This window comes from Python bivittatus, unplaced genomic scaffold (assembly GCF_059951505.1).
Source record: "Python bivittatus isolate LINGU-HERP-01145 unplaced genomic scaffold, Pbiv_v1 ctg000020_np1212, whole genome shotgun sequence".
Lineage (NCBI taxonomy): Eukaryota > Metazoa > Chordata > Lepidosauria > Squamata > Pythonidae > Python > Python bivittatus.
The window spans coordinates 85,244,955-85,271,595 of NW_028277030.1; the positions used below are offsets into that span (position 1 = coordinate 85,244,955).

Consider the following 26,641-nt stretch of genomic DNA (forward strand, 5'->3'; position numbering starts at 1 on the left):
AACCAACACTGCTTGGGAATAACCAGTCTACTCAAGAGGAAGTAGCCTTACTTGCTAGCTAATTGCCAAGGGCTAACAGCTACATCTTGGTGAGGTTCAACAGTTTGGTGCTGGGTTTTTAATGCCATTAAAACTGAGAAAACCAGTGCTGGAACAGCATCTTTAAACTCAAATATTTGTCCCTGAATCTCTAACACTTCCAACCTTGAATTTTGGAAAACTGTTCCTACCCCTTGGACTGGCTGGGATAGTTTTTCTTACCACTTGCTGAGACTTTTGTGCTTTATCTTTGGCTTGACTTTCAACAAGGATAAGGATGTAGTTACATACCACTAAGCTACAGCTTAACCAGTGACCTTCTGGTCTAATATGTATGTTTATGAACTCATAAAAATTGGCTAATTGAGTAAACTACAGTTCAGTAAACCATGAATAAGCATATTATACAGACAACACTAATGTCTTTACAAGCTACTTGCTGCCCCAGAAGCAGGACAGCATTAACCAGACTTGGGTCAGGTCCTCACTAGAGACTTCCTAGTGCCTTCCTAGCATCACTCCACCACTGTGGAATTGATATAGAGTCTGTCCTCATTACAGTTACTTTGGCACAATGATGGTTGGATGACTCTACAATACAAGTCATTAGTGGGGAAATGATCATGGAGAGTACAGGTAGTCCTTGTTTAGTGACTGCCTCATTTAAAGACCGTTTGCAGTTATGACTGTGATGAAAAAGTAACTTTGCGACCAGTCCTCACATTTATGACATTTGCAGGTTTGTAAAGCAAAGGAAAGCTGAAGTAAGATCATAAATACAGCCGCAGTTTCACTTAGTGACAGCTTCACTTAATGACTGAGTTGCTGGTCCTAATTATGATTGCTAAACAAGGACTACCTGTAGTACAGAATTATGTTAATTTTGCTTATATTCATTAATAGGTCAGCTGTTATATCAATCAAATAATGTTCTTTTAAAAAAAGTTTTACCCTAAAATACCAGTTCAAACATAAAATACATATTTTCTATGCATGCTGGAAATTTTCTGGGCTGAGTGGTATGTCACAATATTTGGAGAAACTGAAGACTACCTGATTTGTGGTTTTAGTGTTGCATGTCAACAGAACCAATGGCAGTGAGCAAAAAGATAAAAATGTTTTGGGTTCCTGTGGTTGTGGTTTATTCTCAGAGGGAATATTTAACTTTTTCCAAAAGCACTACTATTGACCTGAATGTTGGAAGTGAACATTTGGAATCCTGTTTAATACATGTAAATCATACAAATGCATCTTAGCACATTGAAAACACCCATTCCTTCTAATAAACTTAGTGGAGGACAAGATGTTGGCAAGTTCACCAGCCATTTATCAGAAAATACACAGACACACAAAACAGTCTGGGAGCTATAGCACACTATAAACTAACCGTATTGGCTCTGTTTGCACAATAAGAGTTATATCTGCATGACACATTAAATCTGTTATTTACTTAACCTAACCTGATTTATTCATCCCATTTTTCTAAATTTGTACAACACGTTGAACTTTATATGTACAGACTGGGTTTGCACCACAAACAAGGCTAGTTATAGTTAGCTACCTATAATTTATGGTTTAATGTGTTGTATGGATGTAGCTAATGCAGGTAGGGTACAGTTCGGTGTATTGTGTTATCCCAAGCAGCTGGGTTGAGTAAACTAGTTAACCATGGCTAAATGTGTTGTGTAAACTCAGCCACTGTTAGTTAGAGGGGAATCTCAGATCAAGAACTGTGGTAACAGGATCCTGGTCCCTTACTAGCTGCATCACCAAGATCTGCCCCGTGCTGTATTTCATCACCATTGCTGTGGGTGATCAAAGAATAGTATTATAGCCATTGTTTCAATAGGGGAGGCATTAGGATCCCACTTTTAGCTCTCTTTAACTATTCCCTTGCTGGTCATTTTGCTGACAGTCCACTTCTCAGTTTCACTACCTGCATGATCAGTGCCTGTTTCTCCAAATTGCTATCATGTTTTCTTCTGAAAGAAATATAAATATGGGAAAATATATATTTCTAGGCAAAAAAGATTAACATCAGAAATTAACTCAAATATCCAAGCTCTAAGATGGAAAGCAGAATAAGCTGAGCCTGAACATTGGCTCAGTCTTCTCTGTAGAAGATACGTGGTTGAAGAAGAGGGATTTCAGCTCAAGCCTCATGGGAGAAAAGTCACAGAATACTCAATGACCTTGAATAGGTTGAAATCTCCAGTGCCAGAAGGCAGCATCTTAGGGTATTGAAGAAACCTGCTGATGAACTGATAAAATCTCATCTGTTATCTTTAAGAAATCCAGGAGATCAGCGAAGTACCGGATGATTGGAGGAAAGACAATGATTGACCCTCTCTTCAAAAGGGGGAAGAGGAGGAACTACATAGCAGTAAGTCTGATATCAATATCTGGAAAGATTCTAAAGTAGATCATAAAGGGATTGATCTGTATGCAGTTTGAAAACAGTGCAAAGATTAATACAAGGCAGCAGAAGTTTGTTAACAACTCTAGTCTTGTCAGAATTTTTTTTTCCCCATTCTTTTTATCACTGGGAATGGAGTGGACATAATATTCCTTGATATCTGCAAAGCAGAGTCCTGGAAACCAAGTCTCATCAGGAGAGACTGAGGGAACTGGGTATAATTAGCATTCAGAAAAAAAATGCCTGAGAGGGATATGGTAGTACTATTCAAATAACTGAAGGCATAGCATATCGAACCATACCAGAGTGCAAATGCAGAACTGTGGCCTTAAATTACAAGAAGGCAGATTCCAGCTGAATGTTAAATCCCCATAGCATGAACAGTTTCATAGTGAAACCAATTATTATGGGAGATAGTAAGGTTACTTTCACTAAGCAGAAGCTAGCCAGCTTTCTGTTGGGTTGGCTTTAATTTGGAATTCCCTTGAGCAGGGAGTTGGATTCATAGAGTTCCTTCTAACTCTATGATTTTATGATTCCTTCTTTAGCACTCTCTTCTCCTAAGATGCTAGATTGTACAGTCAAATCTGGATCCCATAAATAATAGTAATCGTCCAATATATTTAAAAGCCAGTTCTTTAAATTGACACTTATTGATTGCTCAAAAATTCAGTTTCTTTCAGAAATAATAGGTAATCACCATGATGACTTGGGAGAACATAACCGCTTCAAGTGGTTATATTGTCCCATCTCCAGATGACTACTCAATGAATATCTGAAAGTCTAGTTTTTAAGATTGATACAGTTCTTAACTGAGAAGTGTTTTCCAGCCCTGGCCTCGCAGCTTTAATCCACGCCCTTAATTCCAGATTTCTAGGGACTGTTTGGCCATGATTGCACAGAAACAAGTGATAAGTACTGTCTTCTTATTGCTTTACATACTATATATGGAACACCTGACACTGGCATGAAAATTAGGGGCAAGCCTGAAGCCTGTGGAGACATGGTTTGATTTAAGCCCAGAATTATTTTCCTGATATAGTCACACACATCACTTAAAAGAACACACAGAATGTGAGAACATCAGTCTAACACTGGCTTATACTAGATCTCCTCCAGAGGAGAGGGAATGTTGAAGAAAAAAAAGTTGGTACCTCTGCATGGGACTGCCCTTAAAGACCATCCAGAAATTACAATTGATCCAGAATGTGGTGGCAAGCACAATTTTGGATGCCGCAGGCCTCACCCATGTTACATCATGGCTGCGTCAACTGCACTGACTTTCAGTTCCTTTCCGGATGCAATTCAAGGTGCTAGTTATCACCTTCAAAGCCCTACATGGCACAGGGCAAGTTATTTGCAGGACCACCTCTCCCTGAGGGTGTCTGCCTGTTCTACTATGTCTGATGGGATAGGTGTGCTCCAGGTCCCTTCCCTTAAAGACTGCCATTTAGTGAGACCTAGGCAATGCGCCTTCTTCGTAGTGCCCCCTGCCCTTCCTCCAAGATCTGGCAGGCCCCTACCCTCCTAGCCTTCCAAAAAGCTTTGATGATCTGGCTTTTTCTGCAAGCATTGGGGTAGTGTGAGGCTGGAGCCAAGTAAAATTGTTGGGGGATGCATGGGAATGTGTTGTGTTTGGGGGCACTGGAAGATTCTGTGTTGATTTTTTTCTAATTTTTCTGTTTTTATAATGAGCTGTCCATGGTTATGTTGCATAAAATGGGCAGCCTTATAAATCTTAGGAAGTAAGGAAGGATATTGCTTTTTGGCAGTATAAGCTACGATGTGGAATTAAATAATGTCTTATTTTTGTTAAGGCAGACTTGGATCACCAGGTCATTCATTTCAGAAGACTATCTCATCTTCCAAAATTACCACACCCTTTCATAACAATACATATTTCAAGCAAGTATAGGTTTCCTTTAGATAGGGGGAACTACTCTGGGGAACCCTGGGAATCTCTGCTTCCAAGAATGTAGAGATGCATTGTGTCTCTGTCCCCAGATATTTGTAAAGAGCTCAAATAAATATATCTGATCAAATATTTGAATACATCCCCATACTGGGTTGTTAACAGGGAGAAGGCAGATTTTATTATGCATGAAATTGTGCTTCTATTGAGAGAGTAGATGTTAGCAAAATTTACACAACTTGGTACCTTCTCTAGGTGTTGCATTGCAACTCCCACATTCCCCAGTAAGTCATTATTGATCCCAAGTGGAATGAATGATATATCTGTGAAATTCTGGTTCATTAGTCCATTACAAGGTGAGACATCAGCTTTAGGCAGCTGACTTTTTGGAACCATGGAAGAGCAGCAAAGTGTTAGTGATTTTATAGAATATTTATGATTATTCTTAGGTAAAATGCAAAAGACTGATATGATCTGAAGAGAAACCAGAGAATGTTTACTGTTGAGCTAAGGAAGGATGCCTGAGTATAATTTAACTATCTTTAGCTGTTTATGACTTGACTGTTTAGATTTCTCTACATGAGGGACTAAATGATTTTTAAATTTTTGCTTTCTTGATTGTAATGCATATAATACTTGCCTCCAGGTACATTTCAGATAATGGAACGGGCTGTTAGGCAATCAGTTTGGAATCTGTAGAAATAGTCCTCACACACTTGTGAGGCCTTTTTTGTCTCTGGACAGTAATACTCAATCTGCTGTTCATGGCTTATTTTTAGAGTTTACTGATTTATCTGGTATCTATTAGTCATAGTGTGCAATTTGAAAAGCATGAAAAAGATATATTTAACTTCTCACCACAAGTTGCTTGGAGCAATAGTATTAATACTACAGCTTGAGTACAATAAAGTAGTTATTTTGTTCAATAGCCGTGAGTCTGGTTGCAAGTTTGGATAAGCACTGATTCATAAACTCTGGAATCATTCTGTAAATGAGCATACATATTTGGGTCTGTTTTTGTTTTGTTTTTTAAATGGGGGAGATTAGATTGAAAGTAAAATTAGTGTCTACTCAGAAATAAATCTCACTGTTTTCAATTATGCTTATATCACAATAAGTAAACATCATCTTTTGGTAATGATGTAGGAGCAGTTCAAATAAAGGAAATATAATTTAATTGTATTCAATTATTCTGCCCCAATAACATTTCTGAATCAAGATAATCTAAATTTGGAGTCAAATTAAATAAATATGCTTAAATTCCTTTCTTTTGCATGATTTATTCTGTTTCTGTTCATGCTACTAATGCCTCATCTTTGAAGCCAGATAAGTTGCTCAGCTTCCTTCACAAAGGATCTTAAATTTAGACCTACTGTAGCTTTGTTCACATATTTAATGAAGGGTAGGGTTAACATGAGATGCAAATATTTAAACCAGGGTTCTACAATTTCCATTGGCTCAAATACTAGGCTTTGTGTAGAATACCAAGTGCTACACTCTGATAATGGGGCAGAATCAAGGCTCATTTTGAAAGACTTCAGAATTTGGGGTGGGGGGTTAATATGTACTTTCAGCATCTACTAGGCATGAAGAGTATGAACATTGCACATGTCTATACTCTTTACAGTAGCCATCTCATGATCCAGAAAGACACAGCTGCTGTAAAGAGTTGCAGGCAGGTTTATGTACATATCTGGTGAACTCTGAAGCACTTTTTAAGAATTGAATCCAAAATGCTGCACAGCCCTAAATTTTATAAAGTAAAAGCTTATTTTTTTCAGAATACATAATATTAAATTCTATGCTTAGGCTAGGCTTACTTTGTAATACAGAAATAATTTCCCAAAGCAATGCCAATCATTCAGGGACTCTCCTAGAGATCTATTTTTGTCTCAAATGACCATTTGACAGGAAAGGTAAAGATGAAAAGAGGGGAAATTGTGTCACCAAATACGGGTAAGAAAATGTGCTAGGAATAACTATAGTACATCAAAAGGAGCTCAGATACTAGTGAAAAAGGGGACTTTGGGAATAAAATTGATATTTTTAGAAAGAAAAGAAAAAAAGACTAGTTGGGGTTCTGTAAAGCCAACAATATCAACAAATTGGCATCCTATCGCTATCCATATGACATGCCATGTGAAAGGACCACAGACCTAAGTACACTGGCATTGAGCAAATGAATTAACAATTTGTAAGCTATTTTAGGCATACTGCTAAATTTATTCCAGAAAAACCCGTTCAACAAGTAGTATGGTTGTTTCTGGTTTTTTTCTGTTTTGTTTTGCAAAGTTAGATTTAGAATATAGTATTAAAGGCCTATAATTCAGTGACCCAGACACCTAAGTTTTGAAGTCAGCTAAAATTCTACACATCAGCATTCCTCACTTGCAACATTTAGTTTGATTGCATGATACTGGATAATTTTCAGAGACTGAATAGCAAATATTTGTGATGAGCGATGTAAGTCCCAGGTAAGTTGAAACTACATTAAAAGAATGCATAAAACTGAGAAGAATTTTACATCATGACAATAAATGGGACAGACAGAAAGTATGTTCCTGAGTACTAGAATTTTTAAGATTCTACTTTCTAGAGCAGTTAGTGGTCCAGAAAGCAGGTCATTTTACTCATCATTTTATCCACTACACTTTTCTCAACAAGCAGAAAGGCCCAAGTTTCTTCCTTTTTAAAAAATAATACATACTGTATTCTACAAATCCAATCCCTCTGGAGAAAACTAGTATTTTAAATATGATTCTACCTGGTCTGTGCAAAGTAGGTTTTATTAAACACACCCTGGAATAATTGACTAAATAAATATACATGTAAATAATAACAATGACAGCTCCTCAGCTTATGCTTGCTTTGGTTTTAATAATTTCAGACACTTCTGATTATTTGAACTACCCTTTCCAACAGCGAGTTATTAATGCCTTTCCTATGAGTTTTTATTATAGAAACAAACTACAATTGTTCAAAGGAAATTTAGCCATTTCTGTAAGGTGAATTGGTACATCAGTTTTTTTTGTAATTCTGTCTACCAGAGTCCTCCATACTATATTATCATTTTGTTCCAAAAAGCTGTATGGTTCCCCCCCCCCAAAAAAACCCCAAACCTGAAAGGAATGGTGGTTTTAAGTGGTTATGATTGATCAAAACTGGGATATGCTGATTTACAAAAGTACTTTCTGCTAAGGAAAACCAACAGTTGATACAACTCATAGCTTTTCAGTATATGTTGAAGCATATTCATTTTAACAATAAATATTGTTACTTCAACCTTTGGGGGGGAGGCAATCTGATACCTTTTATGAAATTTTATTTTTGTTGTAGAAACCTTCTTTTCCCAGCATTGAAACCTGCACACAGAACAAATAAAGGTGTTTTTAAGATAGCACAGCTATTATGTTATTTTCAGGCAAAATTACTATAGGAGTCTATTAGCTACTGCTAATGATAGGAATAATGTCCAGCAATATAACCTTCCCACTACCATTCAATTCCTGTCAATGTATAAGCAGATAACTAGGGTTAAAAAATAAAGCACAACCATGCTCTTCCTATGACAATGTCCTATTAATTCTTTGAACATTAATTTTTAAGAAAAATAAATAAAAGGTAGGGTAATAAACAGGTCACAATTTCTAGGAGAGTGATTTACTTGCAGAACTATTACTAAAGGTTTAATATATAATTAGAATACATTCATTGGTGAAGAATTTGACTAATCTCATCCCAAATCAAATACAATTTTAACTACTTAGTGGTATACAACAAACATCTAATTTTCCTGCACAACAATTCAAAAAAGGAAATTAATTAGATTACCGTGAACTCTTACGGGATTTGAACAAATCAATGTCAACTTTTGACTTTCAAGCAATAGAGAATATAACAGTCTTTTCTCTGCTGCATTTAAAATGGTACGGTCTTTTTTCTTTCTCATTGTTCTGATCTTCATCATTTGCAAAGTTGTCATTTCAGTGCTCAGATTTTCCTTACTTTCCAGGAATAATCATAACAAGCTAGGATAAAATACAAAGATAAGGTGCACACCACTAGCATTTAGCTGGAACTGGTAGCTTATGCTGATGACAGTGTAGGTATCTAGCTATTATACAAATGTGATGCACTTGAGCTCTTTCATTCTGGCTGGGTATGTAAAAACACATTGTAAATACCTTGTTGTGGCCTCTTCAAAGGCACATGACGGTATGCCAAGTTCTTACGCATAGCCCTCAGGCAAAACTCTCCCCCGGCCTGATTCATGTGGAGGGTTTCAGTGGAACCAATTTATTCAGCTTTGAGCCAAACAGAGTGTGATGTATCTTACATATGATTAAAAATACAGTGAAAACAATCATATCTAGCAACAATCCAGTCAAAACAATATTGAATATTAACTATTTTGATACCTCTACAATAAAATCCCAACATCCTCAAACATATTTGGATAAAAAAGAAGGCAGAAGATCACTGGTGAGATATCTCTGCTGCTACTTTGCCTGATTTTAAAAAATAAAATAAACTCTACTTTTTCACTCCAGTATAGGAGAGGATCAATGAAAAGCCTTTTCAAGATGCTGAGGGGCCCTGGGTCAGAATGTTTATTCTGGTCCTCCCCTCTCACTTTTACTGTAATATTACAGTATTTCTCCCTTTTTTGTCCACTAAAGTCAGTAGTCCAATCAATGGGAGTGTGGGAAAACCTGAAATGTTAAAATAACTCTTAGCAGTATATTTTAATTAATAGTTTTTATTGCCTTGAATGAAAAGTATTGATCCACTTGATGGGTTTATTTACTGAATTATACTTTTCTGGACCTCCTCCATGTGTGGCATTCAGTGTAATGCAACCAACCTCACTATCACACTTTATAAAGACTCTGGGTGAGAGAATCGCTTTGGAAGAATGCATACATTAAATTAAATATAATTGAGAATCTCTTCTAGAAGAGGTACCCTTAATTATGATAATCCCTTTCAAAATTACTGTTAGTGTGTGTTTCTGCAATGCAGTGTGGGAATGCAAAGCTTCTCAAAAGATGGAGGAAAAGTACATAATACAGGGTAAGTCTGTGCTGCTGCTGATTCATTACAAAACAATACAGGTAGACCTCACTTACTGACTGCCTCGTGCAGCGACCATTCAAAGTTACAATGCTAACAATTTTTTTGCTAAAAAAATAACTTTGTGACCAATCCTCACATTTACAACTGTTGCAGTGTCCCTCAGTCATGTGATTGCCATTCACGTGCTTTGCAACCAGTGCACATTTTTGCTTGTGACAAGCAGAGTTAATACTGTACAGTATGGAAGGTGGAAATAAAATCATAAATCGCTGTCATGTGATTTTTCACTTAGCAACTATGTTGCTTTGCTTAACAACCAAAGGAGAAGTAAAGTTGTAAGCCCAGTCATGGTCACCTGATTTTGCCAGTACCAATTGTGGTTGCTAAGTGAGGACTACCTATAAGAAAAGAACAGCACTCATCATATCACAACCAAGCAGAAGAGACAGATGAAATCTTCACAGATCAGATGATCTGTGGTAATGGGGGAGTTCAACTACCTGGGGCCTTTTCTAACAAAAAGCAGTTCAATTATGAGAAATGTAGGGTTCTGCACTTAGATAGGGAATCAAATTCTGCAACAAGTGGGAGATCCAGCAGATTCTTGATGTGGCTTGCAGACAACTTCATTGTCCAACAGGTAGAAGAAGAAACCAAGGGATTGGCTATACTGGATTTAATAGTTACTAACAGGAAAGAAAAGGATGGGAAGTGGAAATTGTTATAACATTGAGAGAGAGGAACCATGTGATCCTAGAGTTAACCATAATGCAAGTAGTGAGAACTGAAGGCACTCATAATAGTGTTCTTAGATAGGAAAAACCAGAGGTACAGGTACAAGGTACGTGATACCCGGCATTGTGGGCTGCATTGACAATGGTATAATGCCAAGATTGCAGGAAGTGCCAGTTCCATTCTAGACTGCACTGGTCAAACCAGAACTGGAAAATTGTGTCCAATTCTGGTTCCCACAATGCAAAAAGGATGCTAAAGAACCAGAAAGGGTGCAGAGGAGCACAACAAAGTTTGTGAGAGGCTTAGAGGCCAACTCCTATGGAGAAACTAAAATAATTGGGTATGCTCAGCTTAAAGAAGAGAGTCAGTTTGGTGTAATAGCTAAAGGTGCTGGGCCAGAAACCAAGAGACTGTGAGTTCTAGTCCTGTCTTAGCAGATAGCCAGCTGAGTGACTTTGGGCCAGTCACTCTCTCTTAGCAATAAGAAGGCGACAATGGCAAACCATTTCCAAAAATGCTGCCAAAAAACCTGCAGTGACTTGTCCAGGCAGTCACCAGAAGTCAATTCTGATTTCTGTAAGCCGCCCAGAGTCACCATGTGTGAGTTGGGTGGCCGTATGCATTTGTTTTATAAATAAATAAAATAAATATTGACTTGAAGGAGAAGAAGTGGCTAAGGGGAGGCATGGGAGCAGTCTTTCAATACCTGAAGGGCTGCCATAGGGAAGAGGGTGTGGATTTATTCTTCATAGTGCCCAAGGGTAAATCAAGAACCAATGGATAAATGATTTACAGAAGGAGATCCAAGCTTGAAATAAGAAAGAGTTTCTTGATGGTGAAAGCTATTAAGCAGTGGAATAGTCTGTGTGCTGGAATTGTGGGTGCTCCATCACTGAAGCTTTTCAAACAAAGGTTCGGCAGCTGTTTGTCCAGGATGGTCTGAGAATTCCTGCCCTGAGCAGTGGGTTGGACTAGAGGTCCTTCAACATTATTTCCAATACTATGATTCTATGACACCCTACTTATCCCTGCAATATAATAGAATAGCTGGATAAATAATTATGTGCCATCAAGTTGTTTTCGATTCCTAACAACCATATATAGATTTTCTCCATGTCGATCCAGCATTTATTTTATGGGAAAGAAATACGTCACTAACAGAAACATAACAGAACACAAAATGACAGTTTTCAAGAAATTGGAAGTAAATTCTGTGCATCCACAAATGGATTCCTTGCAATTAATTGAGTGTGTAAAAAGATCTCAGGATAAAAAGTAAAAAATGTTAGCTTTTGATTGATAGCTTTCTTATTATTCAAAGACTATTTTTAAAGCTTCCCGATATCAATGCGTTATAGATCTCCGCACCCAAAAACACGTGATTTTAAAGCTTATAATTGCAACATAAATCTACAGGAAAAAGATGTAGAACAATGGAAATGAAGAAATATATCTATATTATATCTGTATCTATATCTATATCTATATCTATATCTATATCTATATCTATCTATCTTCAAGTCACAGTAAAATAGAATTACATTCACATTAATTGATGAACAATTTGTGCACAGATGGAACTGTTTGGGAATATAGGCATTACTGGAATTTGGCCAGGTTTTAAGAAATCCCTCCTTAACTTTTCTATACTTGTATAACCATTTTATTAATTTGATAATAACTGAATAATCATATTAATGAATGAGTTGGCATGTGTTGAGCCTATCAACAGGCTTTAATTACCAAGTACTAAAAGGTATAGACCCCAGAACAATGTCAGAAGTGACTGGAACTCAGAATTCCAAGTCAAACTTCTAAGAAAGGACAATAGTTAACTTAGACATACCCTTTTGTGCACTGATGGTTCAACTGATTATTAAGCAATTTATTCATTTGGACTTTCAATCTGCCCTCTCTCTTAAGGCTCAAAGTTTGTTTTTATAACAGATGTAAATAAAGTAACTACCTTGAATTGTGTACAAATGACTATAGGTTTCTCTGCTCTCCCTTATTTACTATTCAAGGTGATGATTCATTCTCCAAACCTACCTAGACGGTGGGCATGTCCATCCTCTTGCTTACATGCCCGTCCATTAGGACTACAAACAAGTCAGTCCCTCAACTGCCCTTCATAATATATTATCTTGCTTGCGCATTTGTGCACATACAACTTCATTCAGTTTTTTGGCTGGAGGCACCTGCTGCCTATCCTTGCTTTCCACAGTAAGATTGAAATAAGCTGTTTGGGTATCTTAAATTGATTAATTTCAATCAGTTTATTCTATTTATATTGAGAAATTTGGAATATCTTCCACTTTTTACACCAGACTTATTTACTCTCATAATAACATTAAATTGATATTATCCCCATTTTACAGAACTATGAACTATACTTTAGCATATTTATCAAGTAGGATTTACTGTATTTTCCCTGAAATTCTTACTGCTGTTTTAGGAAGAAAAGGCTTGATCAAGAGAAAAAGTAACATCAGTGAGCGCCAGAAGTTGCCCAACTTATCCGAGTTCAATGGAATGCAATCCTGTGACAATAAAAGCACGCATTCGGCAATAGACTTCAATGAGTTCAGCGATTAATCAGACAGGTGTATTGAGGATTGCTGCCAAGAAAAAGTATCCCATAGTCTATTCCAAACCAGACCTTCCTTGCGGAAAAATAGAAATAGGATATGGAGACCTGCCCAACTCTGAACAAGGTTCCAGCACAATTAAAAGACTGGTTTAAACCAAGGTCCAGCACGTCCTGTTCTCCCCATTATGGGTGCTTGATTCTTCAGTGACTTATCACAGGTTGCTTGCCACAGCCCTTTGGAGTCTTTAGAACTGAGCGATTAAAACAACATAAATCCGAACTTTATTCCCAGCGCTTCCTATCCGCAACCCCGTCCTCCATGCAGACCCAGCCCCTTTCAGTCGCCACCCTTCATTGTTCCTGCCGCCTCGCCAGGCTACCGCGCGGCTCTCCCAGTCCACGCTGGTTCAAATCCCAACGCCCTCAAGTGCTAATTTCTCCTCTTACACAGAGACACACACAAAAAAACCAGACTCTTTGGGAGGGAGATGGGAGCGATACGCGTTCAGCTGTTTCCCCAGCGCGCCCTCGCCCGCTCTTGACCTGACATCGGCGCGCGGGCGCTTTCCTGGAGGTGCGCGCGCAAAGGACGGGGGGGGAGGGGGGAGGAAGAGGTGGTGAGCGGCGTTTGTGACGCGCTCGTGGTAGAACGGCGGAGCGGCCGCGCGCACGGAGCGGTGTCTGCCTGTCTCTCTCAGAAAAGGCGGGGAGGAAGGAAAGGAGACAACCGGGGCGGGGAGTGAGGCGGCGGCGGCGGCGTACCGTGAGGCAAAGGAGAGACGCTGCCGAGTAGGAAGCGCTGCCACCCAACCTAGAGCCACTCGGTGCCTGCACTGAAGCGAAGGGGCAAAGTCTAGGCTTCGAAAAGGAGGAGGATTTGCTCGGCGAGGGGCGGCACCGGAGGACTGGCTGCCGTGCTTGGCCCCCCTCCCCCCGCTTTTTGAAAAAAAACATATCCACCGGGAACTCCGTGCCCGGGCCGCTGCGGGCCCTCCCATCGTGTCGGTGGCTGCGAGAACCCCGGAGGACGGCCGAGAAGGATGTCGGGCGGTGGTGGAGGGGGCAGCCGCGAAGAGGAACGGCGCAAGCTGGCCGATATCATCAACCACTGGAACGCTAACCGGCTGGACCTGTTTGAGATCAGTCCCCCCACTGAGGTGAGAGACGGAGAAATACGGGAAAGCTTGTTTTCTCTGACACCCCCCCCCCCCCCCGCTTTCCGCCCCAGGAGGCGGAGAGGTAATGCTGTTGTTGCTGGCCGCTTCCCCCGCCCCCAAAAAACCTCAACACGCACACATGCCCCAACTCTCTTGCCCCCCCATCTTCACGTCCTGCAGACGCCTCCATCCTCGCCGAGGGGAAACTCCGCCCCTTCCCGAGGTGAGAGACCCGGCGGCTTCCCGGGAAAGAGGTCCCCTTGCCTATTCCCTCTCCTTTGCGTACGGTCTGTGGGGGTCGAGGGAGATCTGGATTTTGCTAGAATTACCTTTTTGATTAGAGAGTGGCCGGCCTCAGTGGGGGCCTCGGTCGTTCTCGGGAGGCAGTCATCCACTTGTACCTGCACCCCCGTCTTAATGCCTGCAAAATTGCCAGGCGAAGCCATTTCCACCCGGTTAGGAAGGGATTTCGTTTTGTAAGAGAAGGAAGCCGTGCCTTGACTTTACCACTTCCTCCACCGAACCGTGGTCGTGATTCGCAGGGCACCCCGCCCCCAATCCTCCAGGTTTTTCCTTTCTTCATTTGGAGGCATTACCGTTCCTGTTACAGGCCTTGTCCAGCCACTGCAATCCCCGGATCAACCTGGTGTTTCCTTTCAATGATTCCCTAACTAGCACTTCCTGACTCTCTCTGCACTTTTTCCAGTATTACCTGGCTGTTCCCCAATATTGCCTCCTCTTTCTAAGTACTGTACTGTAATTTCCACAGAAGCATTATTTAAGACAGTGCACATAAACAGGCTTCTTGTTCCTCTTTAGAAATCTCAGGTTAGGATCAGTAGGAAGTATATCAGGCTCTTTTAGACCCTTTAAAAAAATATTCTCAAGGAAACAATTCAGCATGTGAAATAAGAACTGGTTTTGTGAAAGTATCCAAGGTCAGCTCCTGCTGAACAGTTTGCATGCAGTATATTTATTTTTCAAAATTTGACAACCTAGTTGATTTCTATCCTGATTACTTAGAGGGTGAAGATAAACTCTAAAAACATGTGATCTGTTCAAAATATTATCCCTAACACACATATACTTCAGCAAAACATTAGAATAATTTGTTTTAATATACTATATTTTTAAAGTAAATTTTAAGAGGTTCTTTCAGAATAGTGAAAACAAAAATGTTTTACTGGAAAGCTCAGTGAATATTTTTTTTATTAAAGCTCTGTTTAAATGGAAAAACTTTAAAAGTAATCTTAAGGCCACGCCTAATTGCTGGTGCTGTTATATTTTTAACTGGTCAGTGAGTGTGTACAAATCTGATATGAAAGATGATGTAGGCTAGATTTTAGAAAGGTGGTTTTTCCCTGGGCAAAACAGGGCTCTAATGCCTGCTTTTTGAGTGGAGGTTTGTCATGTGCCTGTTCCCAAGCAAACAAATGAAATTTGCATTTGACTCTGGTTGGTCTTCATTTGCTAACAGAAGCCTTCTGATGAATAGTACCTAACATCTGTATGTTAGATTTATTTTTTTTAAACCTTGAACTCAGCTTCAAGAAAGAAAATGTTCTTGGGTATCCATCTATGCAATCTGTTTAGTATTTAAATTATATCTCTCCAAGTTTTTTTTAAGTAAGCATAAAGACAACTGAATTTGCTTGTTTTTGTGGGTAAGCACTCTGCTAGTTTGTTTTAAATACAGATTGATTATGTGTGCATTGTTTCTTTTCCTCATTATATGACAAGTTAGAGCTTTCAGCTTACAAATTGAAAACTCTGTTTTAGGTTAACAGCTCAAATTTTATTGTGATAATGCCTGTTCAAAATGTATTTTTCAAGTTAACAAAATTGGCTCAGGTACAAATGTTGCCTGTCATTGTCTGAGGAAGTAATATTACAGCCAAAGGTGCAGTCTTTTGAGAACTTGAGTTCTTATCTTACTACAAGTAATACTTAACTATATGCATTTCAGTATCCAGGATAGGTTCTTTAGGTTTCTTGGATGGCTTTTCATTGAAACTCCAATATTTGTGCAATTTGATTTTAGCTTGCTTTTGTAAAGCAGAACAATGCTTTTAATTCCTCTTTACAGTTACCTTGTACATTTTCATTGCCAAATGCTTACCTAATGCAGTGGATATGTTAGGTTAATATGGTGTGTGATTACATCTGTGCACTGGCCACCATTCTTTTGACTGTAGTGGTCTTTGCACGCTTGCATTTTTAAAAGAATTGACTTAGCAGCATAGAACCATTCAACACTTTATCTAATGGAATTTCCTTAAACTTAAGCCATGCTGAACTTCTTGCTTTCTCTGACATGAAAGTGGAGAAACACCTGTGTTGCTGTGGCAACCAAGTTATTTCCTGCCCCCTGTCTTGCACAGAATTCATGACTTCATTTCTGTTGTGCCTCATCATTTAATTCATGCATGCACAAATTATACTGTTCATGGAGCATACAAACTGTTACTTGTTTATTTATTACAAGTGTTTTCATGCCACTTAAAGTACATCTAAGCAGTTTGCAAAAGCTATATGACAGTAATTCACTTGAACAATAAAAATACATAAATATACCATAGATAATTAATATCAATAGTAACAGTTGACAGAACAAAAGAAACAGCATCCATGAACATCCCAAGTACATACTTCATCACATTTTCAATCCCCAAATGTCTACTTAAACAGCCAGGTTTTAGTAACCTTTCTGAATATTAACAGCAAGAATGCTGATCTTATTTCTGAGGTAACTAGTCCCACAGGAGAGGAGCCCTGGGAAAGAATGTATGTTTCTGAGTCCCCTTGCCACACCTCATGAGGTCTCTTAATCACAGGCTTTCTATGGCATACCTTGCCTTTACCTAGCCTTCCTCCTCCCCAGCAGTTCTATCTATTACAGTTGACTTGACCTTCATCCTCACAGGCAATGAATATGCATTGTGAAAAGTATAGTACAGGGTAGGCGACTTGTGGCATTCTGAATGTTGCTGAACTGCAACTTCCAGTATTTTGGTTATACTTGTTGGATTGCTCACAGTTGTAGTTCAGCAATATCTGGGATGCCACTGATTGTTACCTACTCCCAGTGTTGTACTATAAATGATATAGCACAGTAATTCCTTAAGGAACAAAATTTGCAAGGTATTTTCAGGAGGACTTCACAATTAAATGCAGTACTGAATGATGCTGAATTATTGATTTTACAAAAATCAAAAGTCAAGCTTTTATATTTTACATAGAGATTTTCAAGTATTCAAGGTTTTGTTCTTTTTTACAGATTTCTTTCTTGGCAATTGTTACAATATTCTGGAAAGCATAATTATCTATATATTAAAGTTATAGAAGTTGAAATTAAGAAGCTTTACAAAATATTTCTTAGGAAGTTCATTGATAAATTGAATTAATTTATATTTGTTATATTTGTTACAGGACTTTCACTCTTTCTGCTTAGCAAGTTCAAGCAACAGATTTATCATACTTTCTTTTTCAGATTGCTTTTCAGGCATGAGATAACAGGAAAGCAGAACTCTGTTTTGCTGAATGTTATAATATAGAAACAAATTTATATTGAATTACCCCAGAGGTAGATCAGCTCAGAACAATAAAGGCCAATGGCTTTTTTAAACCAAGCGTGAGCAAAGTATAACCAGATACTGTTGAACTGCAACTTGTCTTATACCTCACCATTGGACATGCTAGATAAGGGTAATAAGAATTGAATAATATTTGGAGGGCCATATGTTTTCCACTCCTGAAACAACCCAGTATATAACCAGAACAAAAGAACTAATCTCAGTTAACATTCTTAAGGGTTGAAAATTCTTAAGGGTTGTCTGAAAAAGAGGCAGGCAGGCAGAAATCTCAGTCAACAAATATACTCCACTGTTTCCTGTGCTTTTAAAAATGTTTTAGTTTTGATTTCATCCTCTTGCCATATGTTTTTATAAGTTGGATGGCAGGTAGCATTCAGCATGGACTTTCACTCTTTCTGCTTAGCAAGTTCAAGCAACAGATTTATCATACTTTCTTTTTCAGATTGCTTTTCAGGCATGAGATAACAGGAAAGCAGAACTCTGTTTTGCTGAATGTTATAATATAGAAACAAATTTATATTGAATTACCCCAGAGGTAGATCAGGTCATTCCTAGAATTCTGAATCTGGCCCTTGAAACAAATTGGATGGTTCTCTGCATGCTTAGTTTTGTCCGCATTTTCAACTTCAAATGAAAACACTCTTCTGTTTTGCAGAAATAATGTAAAGGAATAAAAATAAGGGATCAAAATCATAGTTTCTGAATGCTTCCCTACCCCTGAAAACATAGTTCAGATTGATTCAGTATTTAGATACTTGGTAAATCTGTGTAGTTTCTTTAAAAGGTTGATATTAGGAGAGTGATATATTCTGAATCATTAACAGTTTTATAAAAAGATTATTATAGGGTATTGCATTAGCTGGGAGAAGTATTCTATGATGTGAAACAGCCATTGCCTAAATTATATAATTCAGATATGCCCAATATAGGCCTACCCTCTTTTATTTAGAAATAACAACTAGTTCAGATGTTACATTCCTTGTTTCTGTGAGGTATTATGACTGTTGCAAAATGTGTACATATTACAGCTGTCACACAATTATAGGAATTTTAAAGTGTTTTAGTTTACTATAATATAATGTATGTGTCTATGTGGAAGTAATTTCAGTTGAGTTCAGTGCTTCTTATGCCTAGATGAATAATAATACAGTTGCAGCCCTGATTTATTAAAAAATAGAACTTGCAAATAAAAAACATATCTATTAAATATTTAAGCGATGCTACATGTATACTGATTACCCATTAGAAAAACCTTTCCCTCTTTTGTGTAAAAAAGAAGAGGGAGTATATCTTTTAGGGTAAAGCTTGCTATCTAATTTTTATATATACTTCTATTAACAGCTTTCTAATAAGGTAGCATTTTTATATATCAGGGCACTATCTTAATAGTATAAACTATTTATGAAGCAGGAGAGGGAGGAGAAACTATTTGGAATGGTGAGAGAAAGCAAACATTTCCTTCTGTTGAAATTACCAAAGATAATTATGCCAGGGGTACTTATAGGGCCTTCTAGGGGTATATTGGGGCAATGAAGGTCCTAGTATCTAGCAGATCCATGGCCTCTCTTAACATCTGACATTCCTCATTTTGGTCTCTGTGATGGTCTTCACCCATAGAGCCAATTGGTGAAAGTAAGTCTAAATGAGCATGTAGTCTCTCTCCCCACTTTAAATTATCATGTGTATTATTTCTCACCTTTCTATCTCGGCAAACAGCATATGTGAATTAATTAGATCCTGTGCATGTATACTCAGAAGGAAGTCTTATACCCAGTAAATGAACGTTCTTCTTCTAGTTCCGGATCTGAGTCTGCATTGTTCTAGAGCAGTGTTTCTTAAAGTGTGCTCCGAGGACCCCTGGGGGGCCCCCCAAGTCCCTCTCAGGGGTCTATGAAATCTAAATTATTTGCCAGATAGGGAAGGTATTTGCAAAAATTTCAAACTATGTCACTCTTCTCATTTTTTATTTGTTAAAAAATAGGGCTTTTTCATGAAAAGTATTTATGTTAATATCTAATAGGTTTAATATTGTTATTTTTACATGATTCAGTAAATAAATATTCTATTAATGTGTCAATTTTAATTTTAATACAGTAAATATTGATAAATATAACACAAACAAAAACTGTTTTGGGGTCCTCCATAATTTTTAAAAAGGGAGCGTTCCTTAGAGCAAAAGTTTAAGAAACACTCTTCAACACAAGGTCTGTGTAAATGCTGAAAAATAGGGAATGGTGCTGCTTCCACCTCTGCCTCTTGAACTAATAATATCTTCTCAATATGAAGGTAGAAGGGGGATAATAGAACCTTCACATTTTGATGTCCACCAGATTTCTGTTTAGAAACTTTTCATAACAAAGTTTAAGCACTCTGTACTTAATGTTTATTCTTACTCTGCTGGTCAGGGCCCATATCAGATATTGTACCCGGTATTCAAATTGGAACAATTTCAGAGAAGTTGATTAAGAGAATGGAGACTAAAAGCTGTGAGGAGAGAGGGAAGGAACATGGTTAGCCTTGAGAAAACTTAGAGAAAATTAAATAACATAGCACTCTTTTAAGATGTTTTTCATATAGAAGAACACTATCACTCGCTCTTCTATTACCCAGAATATTTAATGGTCTTAAGTTACAAGAAGGAAGTGGAGAGTCTGAGAGTAAATTATCCAGTTAAATGTTTGGAAAAAAAAATTAGAAGAGCAGCTTGATAGCAGAGCAAGTCACAAAGAAAATGAATGTTCATTTTCACCTTTTAGTAAAGGATAGGCAGTTATCATTTGGGGACTATTTAATTTGAATTTCTGCAAAGCATAATGGTTTGGACTCAGTGACAGAAATTGCTGTTTCGAACTCTGATTCAACCAATTAAAATGTAGACTGCAGTCTAGCATCTCCACTTGCTGAAATTTCAGAGAAGTTGATTAAGAGAATGGAGACTAAAAGCTGTGAGGAGAGAGGGAAGGAACATGGTTAGCCTTGAGAAAACTTAGAGAAAATTAAATAACATAGCACTCTTTTAAGATGTTTTTCATATAGAAGAACACTATCACTCGCTCTTCTATTACCCAGAATATTTAATGGTCTTAAGTTACAAGAAGGAAGTGGAGAGTCTGAGAGTAAATTATCCAGTTAAATGTTTGGAAAAAAAAAATTAGAAGAGCAGCTTGATAGCAGAGCAAGTCACAAAGAAAATGAATGTTCATTTTCACCTTTTAGTAAAGGATAGGCAGTTATCATTTGGGGACTATTTAATTTGAATTTCTGCAAAGCATAATGGTTTGGACTCAGTGACAGAAATTGCTGTTTCGAACTCTGATTCAACCAATTAAAATGTAGACTGCAGTCTAGCATCTCCACTTGCTGAAGTGAATTCAAACTTGTATTCTTTTCCCCAAACCCCAAAGTTATAAGGGATAGAATTGCAAGCAATAATAGTTTGAACTTCTGCATGTTTACTTGGGAGTTTGTCTGATTTAAATGTTACTTGCAACCCTGGATGTCAAAATTACCAAATCTTGCAGGGAAAGGACTGATGACAGTAGTACTTTTTTGTCTGTTGGCGTATCCTTCCCCAAGCAGTTACAGGTAGCCCCCAGTTTAAGAATGAGTTCCATTCCAAAGGTTAGTCTTTAAGTCAAATATGTATGTAAGCCTGAACGGCAATATTGTATAATACTGTATGAGTAGTATTGTGTAATTAACTTGAACCATTGTGCATTTAACGTGAATCATTGTGTATTTAATTCAAATTTTGCTACAGTAGGCTCCGTTGTTAACTATGGGTCGTCTGTAAACGGGGCATTCTTAACCCAGGGACTACCTGCATTCCGTTTGCATTGTACCGGGTGGGTAGAGTTTTCCATAATACTTCAAGTACCAGAAACATAACACTTATCTCCCTTCCCTGAAGTTGATCCTTGGTAATCATGCAGCACTAAAGCTGTAAGCCATTATTTTACAAACTTCCTATAACTGTGGAGTGCTAAATAGAGATTCAGAAAATGTGGGGCCATTCAACTAATCAAATATATTCTTTCTCTATTTCTTCATTTTTACAAGCATAGGAGTTTTTATTCTTTGACATATAATATGATTATAGTTACATTTGTGTTCGCCTTCCTATTCCTTCCATTGTAAAGGTCTTCTTAAACTAAATTTTAACAAAAAGAAAAAAAAAAGAAAAAATTAAATATTTATGTAACACTTGAAATATTTTATGTACTCCATGCCATAATAACAATAACTTTTAGCGTAAACTTGCTAGTCAAGAATGTTTTTCAGTAGAACTATCTGAGTATCAAAGGGCTAGAGGCCCAATGATATTCCATTTTTAATATTCATCATATTTTTTAATTGTGCTTTTCTTTTTGTGTTGCTTGTATGAGATCCTAGTTCCATTTAACATGTGGAGGCTCACAGTCAATAACTACAGTTGAAACCTATTTCCTATTACTGCTTGTATTATCAATTATATACTTTGGGGAACTAGTTTTCAATCACTTGTTTCATTCTCATGAACCAGCTACTGCTGCTGCATGCAGAAAGGTGGAGCACTTGACACATCAGTTGAGCTCTCACTAGCTGATTGTTGATGTTTGAAGGGAAGTGAGGCTGAGGCAGCAAGTGAGTTTTGATCTGTGAATGTTGAGAGGTTGCAGAGAACCATATGGTAGGCCTTTGCTATCCTTTGATAATCATTGGTCTAAGTAGACATATAGACTATGCTAGCAGAAGGAATTGGAATTGCCCTTTCTTTGCCATGCACAGTTGTGGTTTATTTGGGATTTTTCTGTCATCAGCGGAATTTCACACATGCTCCATTTTCAGCCATGTACCTTTACCTATCCTCTTCCCCAAACAGCATCTGAGGAGAGTCCAAAGGTAGGAGATCAAGATAAAATGGAGTTTTCTTTCAGAAAGTCCTCAGTGAGCAAGAGGGGGCTTGCTGTCTAACTATAACCCAGTTAGACAGGCTAGCCAGTCAGATTAAGCAGCATTTCAGCATTAATAACCCTCATAGGTGACTCACGTTTTCTGTGATTTAGGCAGTCAAGGACAGGAATTCCATATCAACTTATATTAAGCAATATTACTAATGGATATTCAGCAATAGCACAAGGGATATGCTCGCAGCCAGATTATATGCTGGAAAAAAATACTTTCAGGCTGCCATTATGGATTGAAAAGAGATCCAGCAGCCTCTTCAGTTTTCATCAGGTAACTTCAAAACTGACCATGAGAAAAAATAAGAAAGAATAACATGACTGACAGAAAATAGGAGGAACTATAATTGTCTTTCTTACCTCCACTGTAATTTAGAGAAGCTCTTTGTATTTTAAAGTGTTCCCCTCCTCCTTTACTTACAAATTCAGACTATCTGCAAGCAAAGATTTTGGTGAGAAATTGATTTTGTTGAAGTTGTTCTAGAACTGAGGTATGGTTTCTCACTAGGGGCTGTAGATTTATGCACATAGGTTCAGGGATAAAGATTCCTCTCCACAGACCACGGTCTCCACCCCCATGCCTTTTTGGCAATTCTTCCACTATTTAAAAGAGTCTGATTAATTAAAAACTACAGCTCATATATACAAAAATAAGGTGTCAATCAAGTACATGTTGGCTGGCAGCACTTTTTATAATTGTGGGGGCACTCCTGAAACTGCCACATTCTTACTGATATTACTCACAATTTATTTAGAAGATCATATTTGAAAAGTAATTATGGATTGATACAGACTGACAGGTTTAAGATTTAATTGGTAATTTATGACTCACAGTATATACAAGACTTGATTGATAGAAGTGCTATATAAAATAGCAATTCGGCAGGGGGCAGAAATAAAAGATTTGTGGCATTGTTTTGTTTTGAGCTTTCAGTGTGGAAATTTTGAACTGTGTCCAAATAATTTGCCAATAAATCTCATTAAGATATTTTATGAGAGTTCTTGCAAAAAGAATAAAACAAGGAAATTCTGGAGGTCATAAAAATATTGACATGCTTCTGAAATATTATTTGTGAAATATTATTTAATTGAACATAGTTTTTTTTTTGTCTGCGCTCAGTCATTACTGACCCTGCAGTGACTGCTTGGACGAGTCCTTGCAGTTTTCAAGGCAATTGTTTTGGAAGTGGTTTGCCAGAGCCTCCTTCCTAGAGCAGAGCCCAGCTGGCGAGCGCAGGAGGCGGGGTTTCTGTTGCTTCACGCCCTTTTCGGGCGAGCGCGGTTTCGTGCTTACCGGCAACTGCTCCCAACTCCCGTGCAAGGCGCCGCCAGCATTTTTCCTCCCACCGGAGTGAGAGTACCCATTTATCTACTCACATGAGTTTTCGACCTGTTGGGTTGACAGGAACTGGGGAGGAAACAGGAGCTCACCCTGTTTAGCGCGAAGGCTGGACTCGAACCGCCGAAGCATCAGCCATTTCTGGCCGGCAACTTTCAGCATCAGAGGTTTAGTTGAAATTACAATTTACAAAAAGACAAATATCAGTTAACTGCATAAGGAAATTGACTATATATATAAAATGAATCGGCTGTAGTTCAGTACTGCAGAAATAAATGAGGAAGTCATAGCCTTTCACAGATGCACACAAAATACAAATATTGACATAATTAAAATAAAACTTTTCATAAAAATAATGTATTCTTGCTTTCCAAAGACAAAGAATAAGGGCCAAACAATTCCTAAAAAGATGCCCTCTGTAATTTAGGAGCTACACAGGAAAAAGCTCTTTCCTGCATGTCCAGCAAAATGCCTCTGAAAATGTAGGCATCTTTAGGCAGCCTTTATGTGAAATTCTTGGTACCTGAACTGGGTCATGGTTAAGAGATAAGCTAGGAGTGAACTACTGTAAATAAGTATAGATTTATAGTATTAATATTATGAAAGTGATAATGTGGTAAGAAACATCCAGTCATTTCATAACTGCCCTTTTAACTTTTCAAATTCTAATTCTAACATTTATATCCTGCTTTTTCTTCTTGGAAAAAAAAATCTTACAGCGGGATTAGATGCATTTAAAACCTCAATTTACACTTAATTCCAATATGGGTTAAAAATAATTCAATAAAAAACTTCTAAACACATAAACATCTTAAAGTTATGTGACATGAGACACCAGTATCAAATGAAAATGGAAAAATGGTTAACCAAAAACTTAGATGAGCAGATAAATGTTGAGCTGGCACCAACAGTTTCTAAGTTTTACTGCCAGCTATAACTCAACAGGGAGAGCATTCCATTACCTGGTCACTTGTAATTAGAATGCCCCCCTCAGGTCACCATACAGAAATTTGCTGGGAGACGCATGAATCTTAAAAAGGCATTCCCCCTAGATCTTAGCTGATTGGCAAGTTCACGCTTTGGTGGCTCTGGGAGCAATAAAATACTGTGGGCCCCAACACTGTGGATTTCCCATACCTAATCTAGAAGTGGTAACAGATTATGACTCTGTTCCCTCAGGTGAATATAATCCTATCAAAAGTACATTCTCTCCATAAAGGGAATGTATAGAGCTTCAAATCTGAAGGCAAAAGGTGTACTTATCTGCAGTTCTTTAGGCCAAATGAGACTTTTCCCAGGATTGTACTGCAACTTCAGAGAGTACCTACATGGTTCTTGAAAAAGATGCATCTGATTTTAAGGAACTAGACATGAGCTGTGTGCCTCCATGAGCTTCAGAGCCCTCTTTTCTCTTTGAATACAAAGCACTGTACAGCCCTACTTCCCTAATTACTTTCCTAATTATTGAATGAAAGTCTCAGCCATTCACAGTGCCTCTAATTTACTGGGTTTCAGTTCAGTTATCATCCCTCATCTAGCTCACCTTCATTTCCATAGGCTGATCCTGGATCTTATAGCCTCTCATGACTTAGATGATGCAGAGAAATTACTGAAAGAGAGAACTTCATTAATACACTGTTATTCATTGTCTATATTGCAATTAAAGCTAAGTGCATTCATAAACAATTGATTTTTTCCATTGAAAATAAATGGGACTTTATGCTATAATCCTACTTACAATTGTCTGGGAGTAATTTCAATTGAGTATAGGAGATTTGATGCCTAGGTCAGTGGAAGAGGTGGGTAATTTTCATTGGTTTCCCTTTCTTTCTGTTTCTGTTTCTCTGTAAGAGTAAGTGACTGAAAGTGAGAGATTGTGCAAGGAGGGATGGATGAAAACTGCATCTCCACTTCTGTTAATAATTTCTGTCTGTTGGATTCCAGTTTCAGTGAATAGAAAGACCCTTATTTAGAGTGTGTATGTACTAGTATTCAGATCTGATAGCATTCCTCCCTATTTAAATTATTTGCCTCTCTAATTATTTATTTAAAATAATAAACACTTAACACATGTTCTATTCCTGATAGTATTCATTTTTTGTTTTGTTTCATTTAACAATCAAGTGGTATCAAATGACAAGTTTTTCCTTTTTATTTTTGAGATTGAAAATCAATTGTTATTTCTGTATAGGTTAGTAACTGCATTTCAAGTATGAATAGAAAATACTACCTGGATTCTGTATTAAGGATATACTTGAATTGGCTGTGGATTAATCTCTTCTTGCTAGATTAATACCACAGGGGCAGAAATAAGGAACTCCTTGATTTTAGTACTGCTGACAGATCACATAAAACTTATTTGGGAGCAGTTACCCCTTTGCCAAGGAGTTCTCTCCAGAGCATCTCCTTACTATGTGTCTTATTTACAGATGTTTCTGAAGAACAACACAGTATTCAAGAGAATGCAAATATGCAAGCATATGCTAATATTGGTCTATTCAAGATTTAGGGCTGTCACTAAATATTTTCTATTTATTGCAGAGAAGAGGGGCCCTCTGTTAATGTAATATTATACTGGACAATCTAGAATGATTGAAGAGATACTTCTTATGATTACAGAAGTCTATGTGATTATCTGTTAAAAATGAATGCTTTAAATTAGGAGCTGGCAATATTTTGGTAAACACAGGTTGTATATAATATTTGTATGAGGGGATGAGGAGTGTTGTGACATAAAATTAGTGGAATGACAATTCCTTTCTATATTTAAACTTTCTTAAACTTCTTTAAGGTTTACTTTACCACTTTCATGTGTTCCCAACCTCAAAATCACCATACCTT

At 37.7% G+C, this 26,641-nt stretch overlaps 1 protein-coding gene across 24 annotated transcripts in view; it reads left to right on the forward strand.

The window, feature by feature from the left end:
* The first annotated feature begins 13,382 nt into the window (after window positions 1-13,382).
* Window positions 13,383-26,641, forward strand: part of AFDN (afadin, adherens junction formation factor) — a 102,674-nt gene continuing 89,415 nt past the window's right edge. For 8 of the 24 annotated variants that reach the window (XM_088143052.1, XM_088143084.1, XM_088143125.1 and 5 more), the window contains exon 1: window positions 13,383-13,925. In XM_088143052.1, the coding sequence (XP_087999178.1) occupies window positions 13,809-13,925 (117 nt within the window). In that variant the 5' untranslated portion in view covers window positions 13,383-13,808. The remainder of the gene's footprint in view (window positions 13,926-26,641) is intronic. The other 16 variants (XM_088143066.1, XM_088143087.1, XM_088143131.1 and 13 more) reach the window with 3 other exon arrangements.